Source organism: Salvelinus fontinalis, chromosome 19 (assembly GCF_029448725.1).
Source record: "Salvelinus fontinalis isolate EN_2023a chromosome 19, ASM2944872v1, whole genome shotgun sequence".
Taxonomy (NCBI): Eukaryota; Metazoa; Chordata; class Actinopteri; order Salmoniformes; family Salmonidae; genus Salvelinus; species Salvelinus fontinalis.
The window spans coordinates 30,631,697-30,656,432 of record NC_074683.1 but is presented as its reverse complement, the minus strand read 5'-3'; the positions used below and the strand labels follow the sequence as shown (position 1 = coordinate 30,656,432).

Genomic DNA, 24,736 nt, shown 5'->3' with positions numbered 1-24,736 from the left:
TCTGCTCCCGCTCTTCCCCCCCCCCTGGCGCTTGAGGGCGCCAGAATGCCTTGCATCACTCACTCCTGCCATCCATCACGTACACCTGCCTTTCCTCGTCACGCGCATCAGCGTTATTGGACTCACCTGGACTCTCTTATCACCTGTTCATTTTCTCCCCTATATGTGTCAGTTCCCCAGCTCTGTTCCCCGCTTCTGCATTGATTGTTTTCTGTTTGCTAACGCTGTTTATGTCTCGTTCCATGTCCATTATTTATTAAATGTTACTCCCCGTACCTGCTTCGTCTCTCCAGCGTCATCATTGTGACAAGAATGCTGTTGATGTGAGCCATGACCAGCCTTTCAAAGGACTTAATTTGGCTACCAACATGAGTGGTATGGGGCAGTAATCATTTAGGCAGGTTACCTTCACTTCCTTGGGCACAGGGACTATGGTGGTCTGCTTGAAACATGTAGGTATTACAGACTCGGTCAGGGAGAGGTTGAAAATGTCAGTGAAGACACTTGACAGTTGGTCCGAGCATGCTTTGAGTACACGTCCTGGTAATCCGTCTGGCTCAGCGGCTTTGTGAATGTTGACAAATGTCTGGTAGGCTCGCATCACTGGGCAGCTCGTGTCTGGGTTTCCCTTTGTAGTCCATAATAGTTTTCAAGCCCTGCCACATCCGACGAGCGTCAGAGTCGGTGTTGTAGGATTCAATCTTAATCCTATATTGACGCTTGCTAGTTAGATGATTCGTCTGGGGGCATAGCAGGATTTCTTATAAGCGTCCGGATTAGTCTTCCGCTTCTTGAAAGTGGCAGCTCTAGCCTTTAGCTCGATGTGGATGTTGCTTGTAATCCATGGCTTCTGGTTGGGATATGAATGTTCGGTCATTGTGGGGACAACGTTGTCGATGCATTTATTGATGAAGCCGTTTGGATTCCAAGGTTATCGGACCGACCCCTAGGTCAACTGCCAGTGGTTTGTTATGGTTTGTTTTGCATTTAGGGATTTAAACATCAACAAACGGCATTAACTGACGAGGCCTGAGCAGAACTGAGAGAAAACATCCTCATCTCTCTCTCTCATTCTAATTAAACTGGGGTGATTTGATTTGAATCCTGAAAAGATGAGTTGTCTATAATCTCCTATTATATATTCATTAAAAAGCTTTGCACTCTGTTCTGCTACAGGGCCCTACCAGGTCCTTTCTTTCTGAAGGATATCTGGGGTCACACTAACACAACAGCCATCACAGAGTAGACCCCTTCACTAGATAGGACTAGTCATCAGGATCAACAAATTGCATGCCTCTGTGTTTCCATCAGAGCCGTGATGCCCATCTGATATTAGCCATCTCAACAAGCTACCCTAAACACTTTAGTGGAATAGGTAAAGAGAGATGGTGGTGGCAGAACGATGGTGTCTGTCTTTATCCGGTCGTCCTGTTCATGTCGTTTTAGTGTACAAACTAAAGGCATTCCGTCAGATAGCATGAGATGATCAGATCTGGATTACTGTATGTGTGGCTGTGAGTTTGTGTTTCCTTTCCCTCAATGGTCTGTCTTCTAATTTGGTGTGTAAAATCAGCATTACCGAAGTGCCTTTGTAGCTGCCAAGTCCTCCTGTGAATAGCTAGTGTATTTGTGGTGAGACAGAGACACTACTTCTTATTTAATAGAGGCTCTCTGTAAGTCTTTTTGAATTCTTTCAAGACACAGATATAAAGGTTATGATTCATGTCCCATCGAGTGTCTAAGGCACTGTCCTCTCCCGCCAGCTCTGCTGGCTAATGCATTCATCTGTCGCTCCGCAGATCAGTGAACAAACGCAATAATCGCCCATCAACTGTAAATCCAGATATCCCTGTGGAGGAGGGATTTCATATTTAGCCTCCCCCCTGTGTATGTGTGTCATTCAGATCACCCAGGAGTTATCAACACCCTCCTACACTTTTAGAGCGTAAACTGCTCTCAACACTACTCAAACGATCTCTCCTGGCACGCCTGCAGGTACACACACAAGCACAGGCACACACGCATGTAGCATGTACTACACTCCAACTCCCTGTCTCTCCTCACACGTTCAGCACGACACGACATACTCCCCCAGACATAGAGAAAGCATGCCAGGTAACACATGCTAGTTAGTTAGAGGCCCCTGGAGGACCACTTCATTTAAAAACACTCTGATATGGCTGTTGCAATGTGTGACTGTTTTGACAGTATTTGGGGAATGTGGTGTGTGGAGGTTGTTAAAGAGTCAGTGAACAACCTGTTGACGTGTGTGTTTCCCCGATGAGACATGTGTGTTTCCCCGATGAGACGTGTGTGTTTCCCCGATGAGACATGTGTGTTTCCCCGATGAGACGTGTGTTTGCCCGATGAGACGTGTGTTTCCCCGATGAGACGTGTGTTTCCCCGATGAGACGTGTGTTTTCCCGATGAGACGTGTGTGTTTCCCCGATGAGACATGTGTGTTTCCCCGATGAGACATGTGTGTTTCCCCGATGAGACGTGTGTTTCCCCGATGAGACGTGTGTTTCCCCGATGAGACGTGTGTGTTTCCCCGATGAGACGTGTGTGTTTCCCCGATGAGACGTGTGTGTTTCCCCGATGAAACGTGTGTTTCCCCGATGAGACGTGTGTGTTTCCTCGATGAGACGTGTGTTTCCCCGATGAGACGTGTGTTTCCCCGATGAGACGTGTGTGTTTCCCCGATGAGACGTGTGTTTTTCCCCGATGAGACGTGTGTTTCCCCGATGAGACGTGTGTGTTTCCCCGATGAGACGTGTGTGTTTCACCGATGAGACATGTGTGTTTCCCCGATGAGACATGTGTGTTTCCCCGATGAGACGTGTGTTTCCCCGATGAGACGTGTGTGTTTCCCCGATGAGACGTGTGTGTTTTTCCCCGATGAGACGTGTGTTTCCCCGATGAGACGTGTGTTTCCCCGATGAGACATGTGTGTTTCCCCGATGAGACGTGTGTGTTTCCCCGATGAGACGTGTGTTTCCCCGATGAGACGTGTGTTTCCCCGATGAGACGTGTGTTTCCCCGATGAGACATGTGTGTTTCCCCGATGAGACATGTGTGTTTCCCCGATGAGACGTGTGTTTCGCCGATGAGATGTGTGTTTCCCCGATGAGACGTGTGTTTTGCCAATGAGACGTGTGTTTCGCCGATGAGATGTGTGTTTCCCCGACGAGACGCTGTACTGTAGATGTGGAAGACTATTTCACTTCCCCAAAATCCGTAAGATGAATCTAAGATAACTCAAGAAATCTGTAATTAATTGTGATATTGTTTTCTGAGGATATGTTAGTTGCCAATTTGACATCTAAGGTGTTTGGTGCAGTATTTCTCAAGTAACAAAATGCAGGACATGTTGTCTTATGTAAACAAAGTGGGAGCTGCTGGGCAGGTCTGACTCACTGTCTATGCTATTGGATAGAGAGCGATCACCGCAGCTGTTCACCCCATGTTAGTGGGTAAATGGATCAAATCAAAACCACTTCCTTCATTTACCCGTTGTGACGCAAGGATGTTCCAAACTCAGTTTCAGATGAGACTGACTTTGTCACCAACATTTGCCTATTTACACTTTGTAGTTAATTGTGACACTGGAATAATGGTCTCTGACTCAATGCCACATAGGCTGTTTTCAAAGGGATTTGTTGCTTTTTAAAGGCAGTAGCTCTTTAAATAGCCAAGAGGCAAGATGTAAGACAAGCCCTTAAGCTCTGCTCTTATCTGTTCTGACTATAAGAAGATATACTGTACAGTACAAATTCTCTGTTGCTCTCTGCACACCCCCACCCGTATAACCATGTTTCATCTAACACAGTTTAGGAGGTGTTTGCATGTGATAAAAATGTCCCCCCCCCCCCCCCCCAGCTTCATACACATCTATTAATCCCACAGCCTGACATGCAGATGTTTCTGCTCATTCAGTTTGTGTGTGTGTGTTTTCTAGATGCGCATGTCCCTGTACGAGACATTAAACAGCATAATTACATGTTCAACCTGAAAGGGATTTATGTTAGTTCGAGTGTGATGTTTGTTATATCCCTTTCATACTAAGACGTTTTTCTGCCAACTTTATCACACCGACACCTTTTTTCCTCCTTTTCTTTATACCTGAAAGATATTGCCGGTATCAAAGCCAAAACTTTTATTTACGCCAAACGACCCATTAATAATTTCGGTAAAGTTTTGCCAACAGCTTAGTATGAAATGTACTATGCTCTTAACTTGTGATGGTTGCTAGTCAGCACCTGTTAACCATACTCCTGCCAGTTCTAAACTTTGCGAGGCATGTCACTGCACTGTTTTCTAAACCACAACTAGATGGATCCAGAAATAATTACTGTGGGGGGAAAAATGACTGAATTATGAAAATATTGGAATAAAGTAGGCTAATGCAATTGAAGGCATGTATCAAATTGTTGCTTACTAAAACTCCTAGTCATCCAATCCTTGTAATAGAATTGAAGCAATAGCCTACCCGCCTGTGGTCAACTAAATTATTTCAGAACCGCCATCGCGCTACTTTGAAACAAGCATGGGGACTCATCTTGATAAATCAATAAATGTACGATTTTTGTCATCCCTGAATCTCCATTTGGATACTGGTTAGGCTACAATTAGGCTGGGGAAATGTTAGCTACGTTGAGGTGAGTGTTGCTCCTGATCATCTTGTCTAGTTTGCTAATTTCTTAGAACATTTTTCCATGTAATGTAGTTTAAAAAGTGGATTATTTTGCTCTTCACTCGCAGTCGCTTAGCAGCCTAGACCTACTCCCTACCAAAACAGCCTAATCCCTGACTTGTCTGATAATTAAACAATGTGATTTTGTTTAACTGAATCTTCGTCTGTATAGGCCATTTGGTTAATTGGTTTCTGGCTGGGCAAATTACGTGGAGATGGTATAGCTTATCTATTAGTTTTCTCATCTATCACTGATAAGAAACATTTAGCATGCAATAATGTAGCCAAAATCATGTATAGGCCTATTATTTAGCTCGATCGCATATAGGCAACTCAAACACCCGCGGAGGTTGGGAAATATTTGAGACTCGCATGCTTTGAAAATAGGATTATTTATTTTTGTATCGGTATCCTGAAGAAGGTAAGACCCTTCTCCTGCTCCCTACCAAAGCGGAGTGAGGGTAGGAAGGAAATGACACATGGGCTTTGTTTCAAAATATAGCTTTGTTATATGACAGTGTTCTATACGTTTCCATGACACAAGTTGTGCGGCAAAAAGATTTGTTGCATTTTAATATTCCATCATATTCATCAGGGTAGGTGTGTCTTGTCTGTTTAATTAACAAAATAACAAGCTATTGATTTAATTTGGATTGCGTAGCCATGGCTGCACAGACCGGTAACATAGGCCTAATTAAACTCAAAATATGATATTCTATTCTTTTGAAAGTATGTTATATTAGTCTTATGTTTCTTAGGACCTAACAGCAAGTAATAATGGATTTATTTTTCAAGGTGTATATTCTCAATGAATTTAATAAAATAGAAGCCCACCCACATCTGCACACCACAACTCCCCCCCCCCCCCCCACCCCCCCCCCCCCCCCCACCCCCCCGGCATGCTGGCAAAAAAGGTGGATGCAGAAAAGAAGGTGGTAAAAATGGGCCTGTTTGTAAGGGGGTCATATAATTATTAATTTTTATTTATTTATTAGGATCCCCATAAGCTAACGCCGTAACGCTAGCTAATCTTCCTGGTGTCCAACACAAATGAACAAGACATTACAAACAACCACAAATCAATACTTCAAACATTCAACAAGTAGACAATACAGACAATTAAACATTGCCCAGGCAAAATACCGTAAAATACAGGCAAAAAACGTACATCCTATGTGAAAATAGTATTTCATTGTGTTTATATGTGTGTTAGAGTGTGTGTTAGATCATGTGGATGTGTGTTAGAGTGTGTCTCCTAGCACTCAGTTATCTGCTCGTTACCTCCTGCAGGATGAGGAAAACCTCCAGGCACCAACTCATTATGTCTTAATAATCCATCCCTATGATTACTCTGCTATCAACTCATTATGTCTTAATAATCCATCCCTATGATTACTCTGCTATCAACTCATTATGTCTTAATAATCCATCCCTATGATTACTCTGCTATCAACTCATTATGTCTTAATAATCCATCCCTATGATTACTCTGCTATCAACTCATTATGTCTTAATAATTCATCCCTATGTTTACTCTGCTATCGTCTCGTTATGTCTTAATAATCCATCCCTATGATTAGGGATGCTAATTATACTGCATGTGTGTGTTTATACTGTAATACTGTAATTGCTTAATTACAGTATACCTTAATAATGTATACTCGGGATAATGTGGCCATATGGTTGCAATCAACCCTACTGTAGTCTGTTGATTCACTGCTTTGGTTTAATGCTGTGTTGTGGTGGAAATCTGTGGGTCTTTTGTGATTTTTCCCAAGACTTCAGTTCAGTGTAAGTTCTTCGTCTCTCTAGCAGACACATAGGCGGAAATCCCAGGGGGGACGGGGGGGACACGACCCCCCCATCTTGGGAAAAATATGATTTGTCCCCCCCAATATATCACTGTAAACATAACTATGTAATTTCAATAATATTAATAATACGCAATGAAAGCACTTGTGCTGATTATAGACACTTAATAGCGCATTTAAATTTCAAAATATTGCGACCCTCCCCGCCCTTTGCCTCACAATGGTTTGATCCACTGCCAGTTCTTTAGCTGGCAAGGTAATAGAGAGTTCGTATCTACTGTCCGAAAGGGACATGTACGTAACTGACGTGAGGTTAATCCAATCAATCCATAGCAGGTCCATAGCAATGTTATTTATTTATTTTTATGTTGGCAGGGTTCACACACTAGGGGAATTTGCAGAGCTAGCGCGCAAACTAAAGCAAACATTAACTATCAAGCTAGCTAGTACCTATTCCATTTATGTGGCGTCGTCAAAGATGGAATCTTTGCTATCGTCAGTTTATTCCAAGATCAGCATGCAGCTGTAGTGCTTCGACGTCCCTGTGATAAGGTTAGCAATAAACTGAAGTCCAAACTGAACAGAACAGAACTACACTCTCTTCTACCATTGTCTTAAATATTTATAATGGTCTCGTTGCAAAAGATAAATTGTCGCTAGTGAACTTTTTTTATTTTATTTTATTTCACCTTTATTTAACCAGGTAGCAAAGATTATAGCAAACACACAGAAACGGAATTGGTGCTCGCTAGCTTTACAAATTCAGCTATTGTTGGAAGCCAGCCAATATGAAACAAACTATTTAAATTACAAAAGGTTGCAGCATGTGTTGTGTAAATGTGTGTGTGTGCAGCTAGGCCAGCCAGCCAGCCAGGTAGAAAAATGGCAGAAAAAAGTAAGAAGACGGACATCAGAGTATTTGTCAGTACACCAAAACGCATAGTAAGAACTCTAGTATCCTAATATCTCAAAGACTAGTTGATAAAATGTTCATAAGAAAGAAGTGAAATGCTAATGGAAATGTTTCACAATGATGTCATTAGGCAGAGCAGGCAACAGATGGCACACAGACAGCAGAGTTGGGGACAGATTGGCAGACAGGGAGTCTCAGGTAAGTTTGTTGAGTCTTTGTTTGGCAACATTATGAAAGGTTCTCAATTTTTTTGACTTGTAAAATAGGGACATAATTGGAAAATGCCATGGATACCCCCACTCTCAACTTAAACTGGTGACTAAACTAAGATTTGTTTACGGCAATGGTATTGCTGTTGTGATTAATTGTGTAGTTTTGGGTACCGGTAGTTAGGAGTACGGCAAACACCTTATTTATTTTCTAGGAGACAGACTGAGTCAGTTAGGGTGGTGAAAGGGAAAGAGCCAGGGAGAGAGACTTCAGAGGACAGTGTCACAGCCACGGCAGGACCAAGTGTCACCCTTGTTGCCAGCAGCACCAGTATAGGGGACAGTGGCACAGCATTGTCCAGTTACCACAGTGATGGCACAAAACCATATCAGCCACACCCACAATTTATAGAACCGCAAACTCTTGCCAACAGAGTGTTGACGTTTCAAGAGAGATGGTTTCGCGATTTCCCCTGGCTACATTATAATCCATCAATAAAAGGAGTGTTGTGTTTTCACTGTAGCCAAGGGTTTTCAAGCCAGCCATCTTTTGGCCAAAGAGCTGATGCTGCCTTCATTAGTGCAGGATTTAGGAACTGGAGAAAAGACATTGAAAAATTCACAGCACATCAAAATTGCCAAACCCACCGCCACTTTGTAATTGTAACAGCACACCAGCTAAATCCAATCAGTGTCCAGTTATGTCCAGCGCGTGGGGTAAACAGCAGGATGACGCAAGGCATTGCTTGATGAAAATTGTTAGTTCGGTGCGGCATGTAGTAAGACAGGGACAAGCCTTTAGAGGCCACACAGATGACAGTGGGAATTTATACCAGATTTTGAAACTTAGGGCAGAAGAGGATGATCCCATTTTACTGAAGTGGTTAACAGAGCGTACCACAATGTACACAGGCCCCAAAGCACAGAATGAAATTCTGAACATCACGGCCAATAGTCATTCGAGGCATTGCAGCTGAGATTAGGTCTCTTCCGATTGTACAATTTTCATTAATTGTTGATGGTACTCAAGATGTCTCTGGTGCTGAACAGGAGAATGTCTGTCTGCGTTATGTTGACCATGACCTTGTCCCTCACAAGGAGTTTATTGGGCTATACAGGGTGTCGGAGACAACAGGCGAGGGCATTGCGAAAGTGCCAACTGATGTGTTGTTGAGGAAACCCGCAAACATATGCTCGGTTCTTTTGTTCAGTAGTGTGTATAGCAGTGGTTCTCAACCTTTTTGGGGTACTGGAACCCCTGCATATTTTGAGGCAAGGCATGCAAGGTTTTGAGCGGTCCTCAGGGACCTCCACCCCCTCTATATTATATGTAAACTTACTGGAAACCTTGTGGTACTGACTACATTCATTACACTTTTTTATTTCACGGACTCCTTGCAATTAGTCCATGGACCCCTGTTTGAGAACCCATGGTGTAATTGATAGTTGTTCTTTTGTTTAGTAGTTTTCAGTACACTTACAAATGATTTATTTCATGTTATTTTATTTAAAATTGCATACTTTGTGCGACATACTTGTCCATAGCTGCTGTTTGAAGAGTTGAGACACTGACTGAAGGATATTTGGGTTGATTTATTTGGGTTTTTCATTGAAGTAGTTATTTTGCTTTTAGAACTGTACTTATTTTAAGCTTTTTGTTCTTGCAAAGATATTGTAATAGACTCAGGCCAGGTGGACATATTTAATGACTATATAAATGTATCAGAAAAAGTCAAATTAAAAGGTCAATTCAATACGGAGACCAACTTTGTGATGGTTCTCAATGGAGATTCTTTTAGATGTGATCACACCATGTTCATTGTATTTATGAAAACTACACCCATACAGTGTACAGTACCATTGTCACCTACTGACCTTTCTTGATATTGCTGGTTGTAAGTACGAATACCTGCATACATACTGGACTGGTAAGGAGCACTGCTATAACTATTATTAGTAGTAGAATTATAATGATTTAAACATTTGAACAAGTTGGGAAAACCCTTCAGTTAACTACTGTACCTATCAATTATCCAGTTGTAGGAATTATGGTTCCTCAATATACATTTAACAACGTATGCTATGTGTTACAGCACTACTTTTGGTGTCCCCCTCAGGAATTGCTCTTGAGAAAATTTAATGTAATTGTCCCCTCCAAGGTTGATCTCAGATTTTCGCCCCTGAGCAGACAGTGAGTTTGTCGTATTTGGTGTAGCTCTTTCCTGCAGTCAAATAACCAAAATCGCCCTCTATTGGCCTCATAGGTGAAATTTCCATAATCAATGCAAATTTTTTTATACAAAAAATGTACGCTGAAAATCCGGTGTTTCTATGTCAAACGGTTGTGTTATATTGCAGTCTTCTGTGATGTATATAAAGTGTAATATTGGGATGGAAACTCAAAATAATACAATAATACAATTTATCTGACATGGTACAGGGGTCTTCTTTCTTTAAACCCATAACCATGTGTGTGAGTGTCACAGATTCCCCCGGTAGGTCTACGTCACCGGCCTCTAGGCTGAACTGTCTCATTAAGCACACCTGATTCCAATTCCCCTGATTAGTAATTGTATATATGTGCCCGCTGTTCACCATTGTCTTGTTGGTTATTTTTCCATGGCCGTGTGAGTACCTGTGCTTTGTTGTTTTGGCTTACGTGTATTGTGTACTCGTTATTACAGATCTCGTCCCGTGTATTTATTAGAGGTGTAACCTCACCTCTTTTGTTTTGGTTACATCCCTGTGTTTACATTTTTTAATTTCACCTTTATTTAAACAGGTAGGCTAGATGAGAACAAGTTCTCATTTGCAACTGTGACCTGGCCAAGATAAAGCAAAGCAGTTCAACACATACAGCAACACAGAGTTACACAGGGAATAAACAAACATACAATCAATAATACAGTAGAAACCTCTCTTATCCTACCTCATTTGCACATGCTGTATATAGAGTTAAGGCAATAAATAAGCCATGGTGGCGAAGTAATTACAATATAGCAATTAAACACTGGAATGGTAGAATTTGCAGAAGATTAATGTGCAAGTAGAGATACTGGGGAGCAAAGGAGCAAGATAAATAAATAAACAAATAGTATGGGGATGAGGTAGATTGGATGGGCTATTTACAGATGAGCTATGTACAGGTGCAGTGATCTGTGCGTTTTCTGACAGCTGGTGCTTAAAGCTAGTGAGGGAGGTAAGAGTCTCCAGCTTCAGAGATTTTTGTAGTTCGTTCCAGTCATTGGCAGCAGAGAACTGGAAGGAGAGACGGCCAAAGGAAGAATTGGCTTTGGGGGTGACCAGTGAGATATACCTGCTGGAGCACGTGCTACGGGTGGGTGCTGCTATGGTGACCAGTGAGCTGAGATAAGGCGGTGCTTTACCTCGCAAAGACTTATAGATGACCTGGAGCCAGTGGGTTTGGCGACAAATATGAAGCGAGGGCCAGCCAACGAGAGCATACAGGTCGCAGTGGTGGGTAGTATATGGGGCTTTGGTGACAAAACGGATGGTCCTGTGATAGACTGCATCCAATTTGCTGAGTATAGTGTTGGAGGCTATTTTGTAAATCACATCGCCAAAGTCAAGGATCGTTAGGATAGTCAGTTTTACGAGGGTATGTTTGGCAGCATGAGTGAAGGAGGCTTTGTTGTGAAATAGGACGCCGATTCTAGATTTAATTTAGGATTGGAGATGCTTAATGTGAGTCTGGAAGGAGAGTTTACAGTCTAACCAGACACCTAGGTATTTGTAGTTGTCCACATATTCTAAGTAAGAACCGTCCAGAGTAGTGATGCTGGACGGGCGGGCAGGTGCAGGCAGCGATCAGTTGAAGAGCATGCATTTAGTTTTACTTGCATTTAAGAGCAGTTGGAGGCCACGGAAGTAGAGTTGTATGGCATTGAAGCTCATCTGGAGGTTAGTTAACTTCTTATGGGCAGGTGGGACGGTAGCGTCCCACCTGGCCAACATCCGGTGAAATTGCAGAGCGCGAAATTTAAACTACAGAATTATAAATATTTAACTTTCATAAAATCACAAGTGTAATACATCAAAATAAAGCTTAACTTATTGTTAATCCAGCCGCTGTGTAACGGCAGCCTTCCCTCTCTTCACTAGAAGAGAGAGTGTAGCAGGGATCGGACCAACACGCAGCGTAGCCAGTGCTCAACATGTTTAATTTAAACGAAACCAGTGAACGCTTACAACGATACAAAACAACAAAATGTGGCAAACCGAAACAGTCCTATCTGGTGCAGACAAAACACAGAGACAGGAAACAACCACCCACAATCCCCAACACAAAACAAGCCACCTATATATGATTCGCTATATAATCATATAATCAGTATGTGATTCTTTGTTTAAGATGACCAAAACACTGTCACCCTAATTTAGCCCACTGCAGTAAAATGTTAAAATATCAGGAGAGATAAATCATGCCATTTTTTTTATAGAAACCCCCCACTGAGCTTTTTGTTACTTTAATATTTTTTGTTCAAATTCAAGCATTCACTTTCTAAAATGGTAAATGCATTTTTTTTAATGCAGTAAACAAACTGAAGATGTTCAAGGTTGTCTTTGCAGGGGGCCAAAATAAATACAATTATTCTGGGGGGGGGGGGGGGGAATAATGTCTTGGTTTTCTTTCATGTTATATTCTACTAAACACACAGCAACGCTAAATCCAAGCAACCAACCACTTCAATATTGTGTTCTACACATAAAAACAACAAATCCAATTCACCTTGCAATCTCCCATGTGGTGAAATCCATTTAGCAAACCCACGCTCAGATCACATGGAGATCAGCTGAGCACTTTCTGGACCCGCCACTCTACAAGGCGCATTGTGTGACTTCCTGTGACTCTGCCGGGAGAAATTGTTTTTGATTTGTGAAAGCGACTGTCAAATGTTTGAAGCAGCGGGCGCTGTGGAGTGGTGTGTTTCCTGGAAGGGCTCTTTTTGACTGGTTGCGTTAGGCTCAGTAGGCTTGATGTGGTCTTAAACAGCATTGTCCCTCTCTGCTGGACCCTACTGGGGTCTCGGCAGAGGGGGGTTACCAGTAGCTGGACACAATCACAATCTACCCACTCACTCCTTCACTGCTGAAAGCCACAGCGTACAGGTCGTTTCTCACCGACAGACATTTTTGCACCTGTAAGACATCAGGTGAGGCTACTTCAAACTTTCACTATTGGCCAACTGAAAACATATGCAAAGGTGAAATCGGTGATAATGGACTGTTTTTTTTAATGACAATATAAAGGATGCTACACTGTTTTGGACCTATAACAACACAAAATAGATCATGACAACCATATCAGAGCACAGGGTGATTCCAGTGTGTTTTCAGGACATCTATCGTAACCCACTTCAATGTGAATTAGAAGTGTTCCGAATCTCTCTTATTAGATTTATTTCAGAGACGTTACTCATGTTGCTGTCACCTTCAATTTAACTCGACTGAAGAGGCTGCCCCAGGAGCCCAACAGAAGACAGGTTCATCATGTTACAATATAGTTGAGAAACATCCTTTGTAGTCCTTAACTCTCGCTTTCGTTTTCTCTCTCTTTCACTCTCTATCCCTTGCGCTCTCTTTTCTTCCTCTCTTTCAGCCCTGAGTCCTTGGATCTCTATTTTCTCCCACCCGGGCGTGAGAGACTACTCTCAACTGACCCTTGATCTGACCAGGAATGAGCTGATAGTGGGTGCAAGGTAAGAATGCATTCCTTCATTTATCTCTTGTTCATTTATCACTTAAGCAAAACACTCTGCCTGGCCCTGCACTTTGCTGCTGCTGAGAAGTCCTCACTGTCTATCATAGACCATGTTGAAATAAATTCACAAGTGGTAATCATGTATTAAAAGGGTCTGAACTTCCTGATTTAACCTCGGTTCAATTATCCTCATCAGGAAATGAGACTGAGAACCAGATTTGGGCCATGGAGGCGTGTTTTGATGTGGGTGTTCGAACATGGAAAGCGTTTGTACTTTCACTCTGCCAAAACAGCACACAGTTAGTTACTCACCCTTCTAGATAACTTGAAACAGTCTAACCAGGTCTTGTGTCTGGAGCTAGCCTGGACTAGCTAACAAGGTAGCCAACTTCTTTCTCCAATTAGCTTCAGCCGGTTGGTGTCGGACAGTGGCCAAGTTCTTTTAGTTCTCATTAAATGCTGTCAATATTTGTTTATGAATTTCTACAATTTATAGTTGGTTTGAGATTTGTAACTCATTGAAGGTTGGAGCTATTGACTTTAAATTATTGTCACGTGTACATTGTGTAATTTACTGATGATCTCTAACTAGCCCCATAGGGATATCAAATGTCAAACCAAATTGACCCTGGGTATGGAGCGAGTTAGCTGCCAAAAGGTTGAACATATGTATCGTTAAGATTGTAAGAAAATCCATACGTAAATTGTTAGATCATAAGAAAAGCCATGCGTGAAACGTAAAAATGAAATTTCACCTGTGAACATACAAACACCATTTTCTGATTATAGATTAACATTTTAGGCTTGAACAAATCTTGTTGCAATTCTGACGTACAATAATACCTTTCAGAGTTTTAGCAGTTTCATCTCAACAAAAAACATACACCAAACTGCCTGTGAGGAGTGCTATGTGAACAAGCGTACCACAGTATAAAAAAACTGAAGTCAGGGAAACAGGAAAGAGGTATCCTGCACATTAAGTCTCTATTAGTCCTCAGTTGAGTTTACTTCACATTTAGGTAGCTAATGTAATGGATTTGTTTGGCAGCATAAGTCTAGATAGCACTAGCTGTATTATGCCTACAACAGTGAAGTTTCAGTCCGCTATGTGTATCTCTAAAGCATGGGCATATATCTGGGTGACGTGGACATCCCCATGCATGCACCTTATCAAAATATGACAGATTTAAACCTGCACCATCCCATTCTCTGGGCTCTGTCTGCAATCATAACCAGTAATATCTACCAGGAATAATGAAACATAACCAGTAGTATCTACCAGGAATAATGAATCATAACCAGTAGTATCTACCAGGAATAATGAAGCATAACCAGTAGTATCTACCAGGAATAATGAAACATAACCAGTAATATCTACCAGGAATAATGAAACATAACCAGTAGTATCTACCAGGAATAATGAATCATAACCAGTAGTATCTACCAGGAATAATGCATCAGAACCAGTAGTATATTCCAGGAATAATGAATCAGAACCAGTAGTATCTACCAGGAATAATGAAACATAACCAGTAGTATCTACCAGGAATAATGAATCATAACCAGTAGTATCTACCAGGAATAATGAAGCATAACCAGTAGTATCTACCAGGAATAATGAAACATAACCAGTAATATCTACCAGGAATAATGAAACATAACCAGTAGTATCTACCAGGAATAATGAATCATAACCAGTAGTATCTACCAGGAATAATGAAGCATAACCAGTAGTATCTACCAGGAATAATGAAACATAACCAGTAATATCTACCAGGAATAATGAAACATAACCAGTAGTATCTACCAGGAATAATGAATCATAACCAGTAGTATATACCAGGAATAATGAATCATAGCCAGTAGTATCTACCAGGAATAATGAATCATAACCAGTAGTATCTACCAGGAATAATGAATCATAACCAGTAGTATCTACCAGGAATTATGAAACATAACCAGTAGTATCTACCAGGAATAATGAATCAGAATCAGTAGTATCTACCAGGACTAATGAATCAGAACCAGTACTATCTACCAGGAATAATGAAACATAACCAGTAGTATCTACCAGGAATAATGAAACATAACCAGTAGTATCTACCAGGAATAATGAATCAGAATCAGTAGTATCTACCAGGAATAATGAATCATAACCAGTAACATCTACCGGGAATCATGAAACATAACCAGTAGTATCTACCAGGAATAATGAATCATAACCAGTAGTATCTACCAGGAATAATGAAACATAACCAGTAGTATCTACCAGGAATAATGAATCATAACCAGTAGTATCTACCAGGAATAATGAATCATAACCAGTAGTATCTACCAGGACTAATGAATCAGAACCAGTAGTATCTACCAGGAATAATGAGTCAGAATCAGTAGTATCTACCAGGAATAATGAATCAGAACCAGTAGTATCTACCAGGAATAATGAATCAGAACCAGTAGTATCTACCAGGAATAATTAATCATAACCAGCAATATCTACCAGGAATAATTAATCATAACCAGTAGTATCTACCAGGAATAATGAATCATAGCCAGTAGTATCTACCAGGAATAATGAAACATAACCAGTAGTATTTACCAGGAATAATGAGCCATAACCAGTAATATCTACCAGGAATAATGAAACATAACCAGTAGTATCTACCAGGAATAATGAATCATAACCAGTAACATCTACCGGGAATCATGAAACATAACCAGTAGTATCTACCAGGAATAATGAATCATAACCAGTAGTATCTACCAGGAATAATGAATCAGAACCAGTAGTATATTCCAGGAATAATGAATCATAACCAGTAGTATCTACCAGGAATAATGCATCAGAACCAGTAACATCTACCGGGAATCATGAAACATAACCAGTAGTATCTACCAGGAATAATGAGTCATAACCAGTAATATCTACCAGGAATCATGAAACATAATCAGTAGTATCTACCAGGAATAATGAGTCATAACCAGTAGTATCTACCAGGAATAATGAATCATAACAAGTAGTATATAGAATGATAAGAGATGTTTGGTGAATCTATGAATTATGTATTGACTGGAGTCACTCAAAAAATAATAATATTGGATATTTTATTAAATCACTTAATCTTGCCAAAGCATATTCTGCATGAGCGGTTACAGTTTTTTTGGATTGCTTACACACTAAAATTAAAAGTAGTACACTATTAGCAAAACCTTACACTCAAGAAGCAAAACATCAGCCCATATTTGCACAACTATAAGCACATTGTCAACCTCACACTTGTTGCAAAACTCTACACACAGTGATTTGCAAAACACTAAACACACTTAACATACATTACACACAAAAATCTATCATGAAGTCACGTCCTTGCAATACCAAAGCACTGACTGTCAAATTACCACACCGTCCAACCAATTGGTTCAACAGTCATCAGGTGTGCAAACACTCGTTTGCTTAATTGTAGACACACCAATCAGGTGTATAAGCATTATAAAAAGCAGCAGGTGAGTTCATCGGTCTTCAAGCACAATGGAAAGAGTCAGAGAAAGAGTAAGACGAGGAGGAGGAGGAGGACGACGACGAGGAGGAGGAGGAGGAGGAGGAGCACGAGGAGAACGAGGAGGACGAGGAGGAGGAGGAAGTGGAAGAAGAGGAAGAGGAAGACAAGAAGGTGCTCAAAGAGGACCGAATCTGACAAATGAGATCCGCGCAACACTGGTTGAACATGTTGTCAACCACGGCCTGATGCTGAGGGAGGCTGGACTGCGAGTACAGCCAAATCTAAGCCGATATACAGTGGCAAGTGTGATGAGAACATTACGACTGGAAAATAGGTACTGTAAAAATATCATCATATCAAAAACATCTGCACGGTTTCAGTAACTGCTTACAGTACTGTATTCTATGCACTATCAGCACTTCTGTTACCTTTTCCTGTGAAATTACTGTACTATTGTATACTGATTTTTTTTTCTACATAGGATTGAGGGTCAGGGACGACAAGGGGGAAGGCCTTCTATGTTCACAGAACAGCAAGAGAGGGAGATAGTAAACATGGTTTTGGCCAACAATGCTATAACACTCAAGCAGCTCCAAGCTAACATTGTCAATAACCACGCCATTTTCAACGATATCCATCAGGTATCAACATCAACACTGGCATGCATCCTAAAAAAACAACATATTCAAATGAAGCAAATTTATCGAGTGCCTTTCGAGCGCAATTCCGAAAGTGTGAAACGACTGCGGCATGATTATGCAGAGGTATGTATTCACTTTAGCAGTGTGATCTTGCATACTGTCTCATAATCTTTTACTGTAATATGTATACTAGATCTACACTGAACTACACAATTTTGCCTGACACTGTTTTTCAGAGTTTTACGAATGGATGGAGAGGAGATCCAGCATGAGTTCATTTACGTAGATGAGGCTAGGTTCAACCTGACGAGAACACGAAGGAGGGGAAGAAACATCATTGGCCACAGGGCTATAGTCAATGTCCCAGGGCAACGTGGGGGTAATATAACACTCTGTGCAGCCATTACACAGAATGGGGTCCTCCACCGCCATGCCCATATGGGCCCTTACAACACAGCACTCATACTTACATTCTTGGACCAATTGCATAACATAACAGCAGCAAATCAAATCGATCATATGCAATACATTGTTGTCTGGGACAATGTGTCTTTCCACCGCTCTGCTCTGGTTCAGAACTGGTTTCAGCAACATCCACATTTCACCGTCCTATATCTTCCACCATATTCTCCATTCCTCAACCCTATAGAAGAGTTTTGGCGGTGGAAGGTATATGATCTCCGTCTCCAGGCTGAGGTACCCCTCATCCAAGCCATGGAGGAGGCCTGTGACCAGATGGAGGTAGCAGCAATGCAAGGATGGATTCGTCATTCAAGACGTTTCTTTCCAAGGTGTCTTGCTAATGACAACATGCGATGTTGATGAAATTCTCTGGCCAGATCCAGCTAGGCGAAGAGACAATGTCTAGTTTTTTTTTTTTTGAACTTACAATACGTAAAGTGACGTTTGGTTACAGTATTATGAATCTCCATGTCAACATTTTGGGCGTGTTGAGAAATAAATGAGTTTCTTCAGTCTGCAACATTGGTCTTGTGTAGTGTTTGGTGAATTTACATTATACTTGTACTTTGTTGATAGTAGCCTACTCTAATCATAGGGAAGTAGAAGTGCTAAAAGTGTTTTAGGTTTATCACAGCAGAGTGTAACTCGTGCAAACAGAGTACAGTAATGTGAAACGTGTGTGTTTCATATGGTAACAAAGTGTGGTTTTTAAAAAGAAGTGTATAGTTTTTACAAGATTGTTTAATTTTGTTAAGGATCTGTAGTGTTTTGCTGATTGGGTGTGTGGTTGTGCTAATTGTGTGTAGTGTTTTGAAAACACGGGCCCTGTTTTGAAAATCGTGCTTAAGCAATCAAAAAAAACTGTAATATGAATTTTAACACATTTTTCATGATTTATATGAAACATATGGACTTTGAAATGAACAAGTGAGGGGTTAAATGTAGGCTAAGTCTGGCATAAGCTCATTCCCACACTAACAATACCTCTGTTGCAGTGGTCTTACTGTAGGTAGTCTCTGTATAGGCTATTCCTTCCAGCGCGACACTGCTGCCCAGTTGAAGAGCATGTGATCTCCATGCAGCACCACAGCACCATGTGCATTTGGAAAAGCATCCCTCAGCCTCAGAAGATGCCCTTCTGGAGGCATGCAACCACAGAGTCAATATACCCTAATGTAGGCCTATTTGCCTACTAACCAAATGAAGTCCACAGCATGCATGATGTGTGCAACTCGTCATTCCAACATATTTGAACATTTAATTCATTCTTCATTCAATTTAGTCAGTCAGTATGTCAGTCATTTGTCTGAGTTGCAATAGGAACTAAATCAAAGAGAATAGAACAGTCTTACCCATTTGTTTATTGAAATCCATGTCTGTATTCAAAATGATCAAGTTCTTTAGCCTATCACTTTAATAATTAAATGTTTAATTTAGGCCGATGCAAATAAAAATAGCTCTTCAACTTTAGTGTGATGGTGTCTTGCAGAATAATTTTTGAACTCTGTGTTTTCAAATAGGGGTCCCTTTAAAAAAAGACCTTAGCTCACAGGCCTCAAAATATAGCCCTCTGAATAAATGTTAAACTAAATAGTTGAAGAGGCACATGCAGTGGCAATTCTTTCTATTTAGTTTAATACAATATATTGATGCAAAGCGTTAAAAACACGGTCGAAGTGCTGCTTTTTTGGGGGGACCGATTTTGCCTAATGATTTGTCATCTCACACACAATTTCTCTGTCCTTCACATCGGAGTGCTGCTGCAGGCTCTTTCCATGTCTTGACCAATCAGATTAAACGGAAAATTAGTTCAAGCGGTACAGGCACAAAGCTCATGGCGCGCTCTCCATTTTCCTAAGGTATTTATTTAGTAAGCGTGATAACACATCACTCTCAACAGACACAAGCAAAAACTCATTCATAAATGTAGTATCCTATACACCTAAACCTTAGCTATCTGATATGCTGTATTGCGTGGAAACAAGACTATTTTCCAGTCTGGTCAACTGTAGTCTAGCCTACTATGTGTCTCTCTGGTCAGGGTAAACGAAGCGGTGTGTATTTATAGACGATTGTTTGTGGTAAAATATTAATGGGATCAAATTTGGTTTATATTTAAACTTGGGCTGACTAGGCTACCCAAATGATGAACTGGAATTCATCAATAAACACAATGGCTGACAGCCTGTACATATTTCATTAGGTTTATGGATGCATAGGGCAGGACTACATAAAACAAGCTCAGCCCTGTGAGTTTTTTATTGTCCAATCATGTTGCTTTCTCTGTGTCTGTGTAGGAAACTTCCCTAGTCCTTGGTAACCTAGCATTTAGAACAAAAGGTCGTTGGTTTGAATACCAGAGCCGACAAGGTGAAAATACTGTCCATGTACCCTTGAGCAAGGCACTTAACCTTAATTTGCTCCAATACAATTGATATGAACAATCCCTTACGGAAAAAAACTCATGATTTCACGTGACACCATGTATTTTTGAAACACTTCACATGTGATGATGTGGACTTTAGCATGAGAAATAATGTGAAACCATTTTGTTTTTGGAACACTTCACATGTGATGATGTGGACTTTAGCATGAGAAATAATGTGAAACCATTTTGTTTTTGGAACACTTCACATGTGATGATGTGGACTTTAGCATGAGAAATAATGTGAAACCATTTTGTTTTTGGAACACTTCACATGTGATGATGTGGACTTTAGCATGAGAAATAATGTGAAACCATTTTGTTTTTGGAACAATTCACATGTGTGAAGCAAACAAAATGTAGTTATGATACACACAGTGCTTTTAACTTTTAGTGTTATCAACTTACATATTTGACTCACTTTAACATACATGATGTTAACTGAAGGTACAAACACTAGGAACACCTTCTTAATATGGAGTTGCACCCTCTTTTGCCTTCAGAAGAGCCACAATTTGTCGGGGCATGGACTGTACAAGGTGTCGAAAGCATTCCGATGGGATTATGGCCCATTTAGACTCCAATGCTTCCCACGGTTGTGTGAAGTTGGCTGGATGTTCTTTGGGTGGTGGACCATTCTTGATACACATGCAAAACTGTTGAGCGTGAAAAACCCAGCAATGTTGCAGTTCTAAACATACTTAAGCCGGTGCGCCTGGCACCTACTACCATATCCCGTTCAAAGACACTGTAATATTTTGTCTTGCTCATTCACCCTCTGAATGGCACATATACACAATCAATGTCTCAATGCCTAAAACTCCTTTAACCTGTCTCCTCCCCTTCATCTACATTGATTTGACGTGGATTTAACAAGTGACGTCAATAAGGGATCATAGCTTTCACCTAGTCAGTCTAAGTCATGGAAAAAGCATATGTTCCTAATGTTTTGTACACTGTGTTAGTTTATTTATGCAGTCATTATTATTCAACATGTCCTTATCTGTGATTTGAACTCACAACCTCCTGGTTCATGGCAGGTTCATGGCATTCTGATCTTCCTTTTACACCACCACGTCTGTATCATTAAATCATTTCACCTGTATTCCTACACGTTGAACTTTAAAGTATATCTCAGCCTTGTTAAAAATACACTCAAGAAAATGTAATGAAGTGTTCCAAAAACACATGATTTCACATGCGAAATGTCACATGTCAAGTCTTACAAAAACACGCTATCATATGTGCAATTCATGTAGTTTTTCCAGTAAGGGACTACACGGTTGCAGAGTTTTCATCCTCGCCAAGGCCATGATTTATTTTTTTAACCATGTGACCTGATTAGAAAAAATCCATCATATTAAACCTTTTAACAACAGATTAATCACTTCATATTGTGTAAGGTCCAGAGGTTTACCTGGTTAGGTTACCAGATTAGGAAAAACTACGGGCCCCAGTTTTTTTTTTTTCGCCAAGCCACTCTGGGACCTGTGGTGCCATTTCTGACTCACTGGAACAGAAAACACACAACTGCCATGTAAACGAAGTGTTTATTAACTGTTTGTTTTAACTGTTATTTCCTCTCTGTCATTTTTACACAGAAACTTCCTCTTCAGATTGAGTCTCAACAACGTGTCTCTCATCCAGGTAAAATAAACTCACCTCCTCTCTTCTCTTGCTGCTGTGTGTGTGTGTTGTCCAGTTACATATAATCTGATAATCTGAACTAATCAGTTATTCCAGCAAGAATATTGTAATCAGATTGGATACTTTTGAAAAACTCTTACTTTTCAATTCCAAAAGGATGTTTGTGTAAAAGTACATTATGACATAATTTCTGTTTTCTCAAAGACATTCAGTTCAGCCTTGGAAAAAAGGTGCCAGTTTTAAGTTAATTCCACTCGAACGAGTCTGACCACATGTCAGTCCACTATGATGACACACCAAATGCGTTTGGTGGATCCTTTTTGTCGTCGTCTTATGCCTCTTAAAGGGTAACTCTCAACCCCAATTTCCGCCTTTGCCCTAACCCCTTCAAATTTTCAAAACATGCATTCAGGTGAGAAGTAGTGGTTGGGGGGAATTGCTAATAAATATTCATTTTGGGGGTGGGTAAAGGTAGTTGTACCTGATTCCAAAAGTTTCTCACTAAAATATACCAGGAGTCCTGGCACGCTCTGATAATAAAATGATAAGCAAATATGGCTCTGGACATTTAGCTCACAGTGGTAAGGCACTTAGTTGCTGACATCTATTGCCACTTGAAGTGTAAATTTGAATCCCCCATGGGACGCAAAATAAATGTGGACTCACATTTATTGCGGTATTGTGTTGGGAAGAAAAGTACAATCATCACCTTGGAAATGAAGATTAATTCAATCCAATTCCCATTGCAGTATTTACACAGTAGCTATTTTTCTAATGGTCAAATTAACTCATAGATTGGTCTTGGGTAGTGTAAAAACCTACAACTATTACCAGTGCGTCCCCTCTCACAGGCATGCTTTCACTTTTCAGAATTAGAAGTGTATGGCAGGTGATAAATAATGTAAATAAAGGATTTGAAAAAATATATCTGCCTGAGGCCTCCCGAGTGGCACAGTGGTCTAAGGCACTGCATTGCTGTGCCACTAGAGATTCTGGGTTCGAGTCCAGGCTCTGTTGCACCTGGCTGCAACTGGGACACCAGTTGGCGCACAATTGGCCCAGCGTCATCCGGATTAGGGGAGGGTTTGGCTGGCAGGGATGTCCTTGTCCCATTGTGCACTAGCGACTCCTGTGGTGGGCCGGGCGCAGTCCACGCTGACACGTTTGCCAGGTGTACGGTGTTTCCTCTGACACATTGGTGTGGCTGGCTTCTGGGTTAAGTGGGCATTGTCTCAAGAAGCAGTGCGGCTTAGTTGGGTTGTGTTTCAGAGGACGCATGGCTCTTGACCTTTGCATCTTCTGAGTCTGTACGGGAGTTGCAGCGATCAGACAAGACTGTAACTACCAATTGGATACCACGAAAAAGGGGTTATTTTTTTATTTAAAAAAAAAAATCTCTATATATCTGCCCAATGTGGTATTAGAACTCAAATATGAGCCAACTGTCTTAGCATACTGCACCACCAATCAGTCATAGCAGTTGGGGAAAAATACAATGACTTGACATTTCTTGTAACGATGGATGTAGCTACGAATATAACCATATAATCCTAATAGCCTACATTTAGTTTTCTTCATAAAAACACATAGATGTGTTTGAAACGGTAATCAAAAACTTTGAATTATGTCATATGCAGAAATGTGCCTAACTGCCTTTTGAATTTAGTCAAGGAAGCATCATGCAAAATGTATTGGTACACTCCACTTACCAAGGCCATTGCCAAATAAAGCACGCTGTCAACTGCTTTTATATTGAGGCTTGAGGTGGTACCACCCAGCACATCTAGAAGGGAGTGTACTTCATACTGAACCCCTTCCTTGAGGTGGTACCACCCAGCACATCTAGAAGGGAGTGTACTTCATACTGAACCCCTTCCTTGAGGTGGTACCACCCAGCACATCTAGAAGGGAGTGTATTTCATACTGAACCCCTTCCTTGAGGTGGTACCACCCAGCACATCTAGAAGGGAGTGTATTTCATACTGAACCCCTTCCTTGAGGTGGTACCACCCAGCACATCTAGAAGGGAGTGTACGTCATACTGAACCCCTACCTTGAGGTGGTACCACCCAGCACATCTAGAAGGGAGTGTATTTCATACTGAACCCCTTCCTTGAGGTGGTACCACCCAGCACATCTAGAAGGGAGTGTATTTCATACTGAACCCCTTCCTTGAGGTGGTACCACCCAGCACATCTAGAAGGGAGTGTATTTCATACTGAACCCCTTCCTTGAGGTGGTACCACCCAGCACATCTAGAAGGGAGTGTACTTCATACTGAACCCCTTCCTTGAGGTGGTACCACCCAGCACATCTAGAAGGGAGTGTACTTCATACTGAACCCCTTCCTTGAGGTGGTACCACCCAGCACATCTAGAAGGGAGTGTATTTCATACTGAACCCCTTCCTTGAGGTGGTACCACCCAGCACATCTAGAAGGGAGTGTATTTCATACTGAACCCCTTCCTTGAGGTGGTACCACCCAGCACATCTAGAAGGGAGTGTATTTCATAACGAACCCCTTCCTTGAGGTGGTACCACCCAGCACATCTAGAAGGGAGTGTATTTCATACTGAACCCCTTCCCTGAGGTGGTACCACCCAGCACATCTAGAAGGGAGTGTACTTCATACTGAACCCCTTCCTTGAGGTGGCACCACCCAGCACATCTAGAAGGGAGTGTATTTCATACTGAACCCCTTCCTTGAGGTGGT

The 24,736-nt window shown here is 41.2% G+C and overlaps 1 protein-coding gene and 1 long non-coding RNA gene across 7 annotated transcripts in view; both read left to right on the top strand.

Moving 5' to 3' along the window:
* The window catches only part of LOC129816595 (semaphorin-5B-like), a 313,431-nt gene that overhangs the window by 114,956 nt on the left and 173,739 nt on the right, over positions 1-24,736 (top strand). For all 6 annotated transcript variants that reach the window (XM_055871271.1, XM_055871269.1, XM_055871275.1 and 3 more), the window contains exons 4-5: positions 13,247-13,346; positions 21,978-22,023. In XM_055871271.1, the coding sequence (XP_055727246.1) occupies positions 13,247-13,346; positions 21,978-22,023 (146 nt within the window). The remainder of the gene's footprint in view (positions 1-13,246; positions 13,347-21,977; positions 22,024-24,736) is intronic.
* LOC129816596 (uncharacterized) lies at positions 15,665-18,471 on the top strand. Its single transcript, XR_008753580.1, has 2 exons — positions 15,665-17,612; positions 17,726-18,471. It is a non-coding gene; the product is annotated as an uncharacterized LOC129816596 (long non-coding RNA).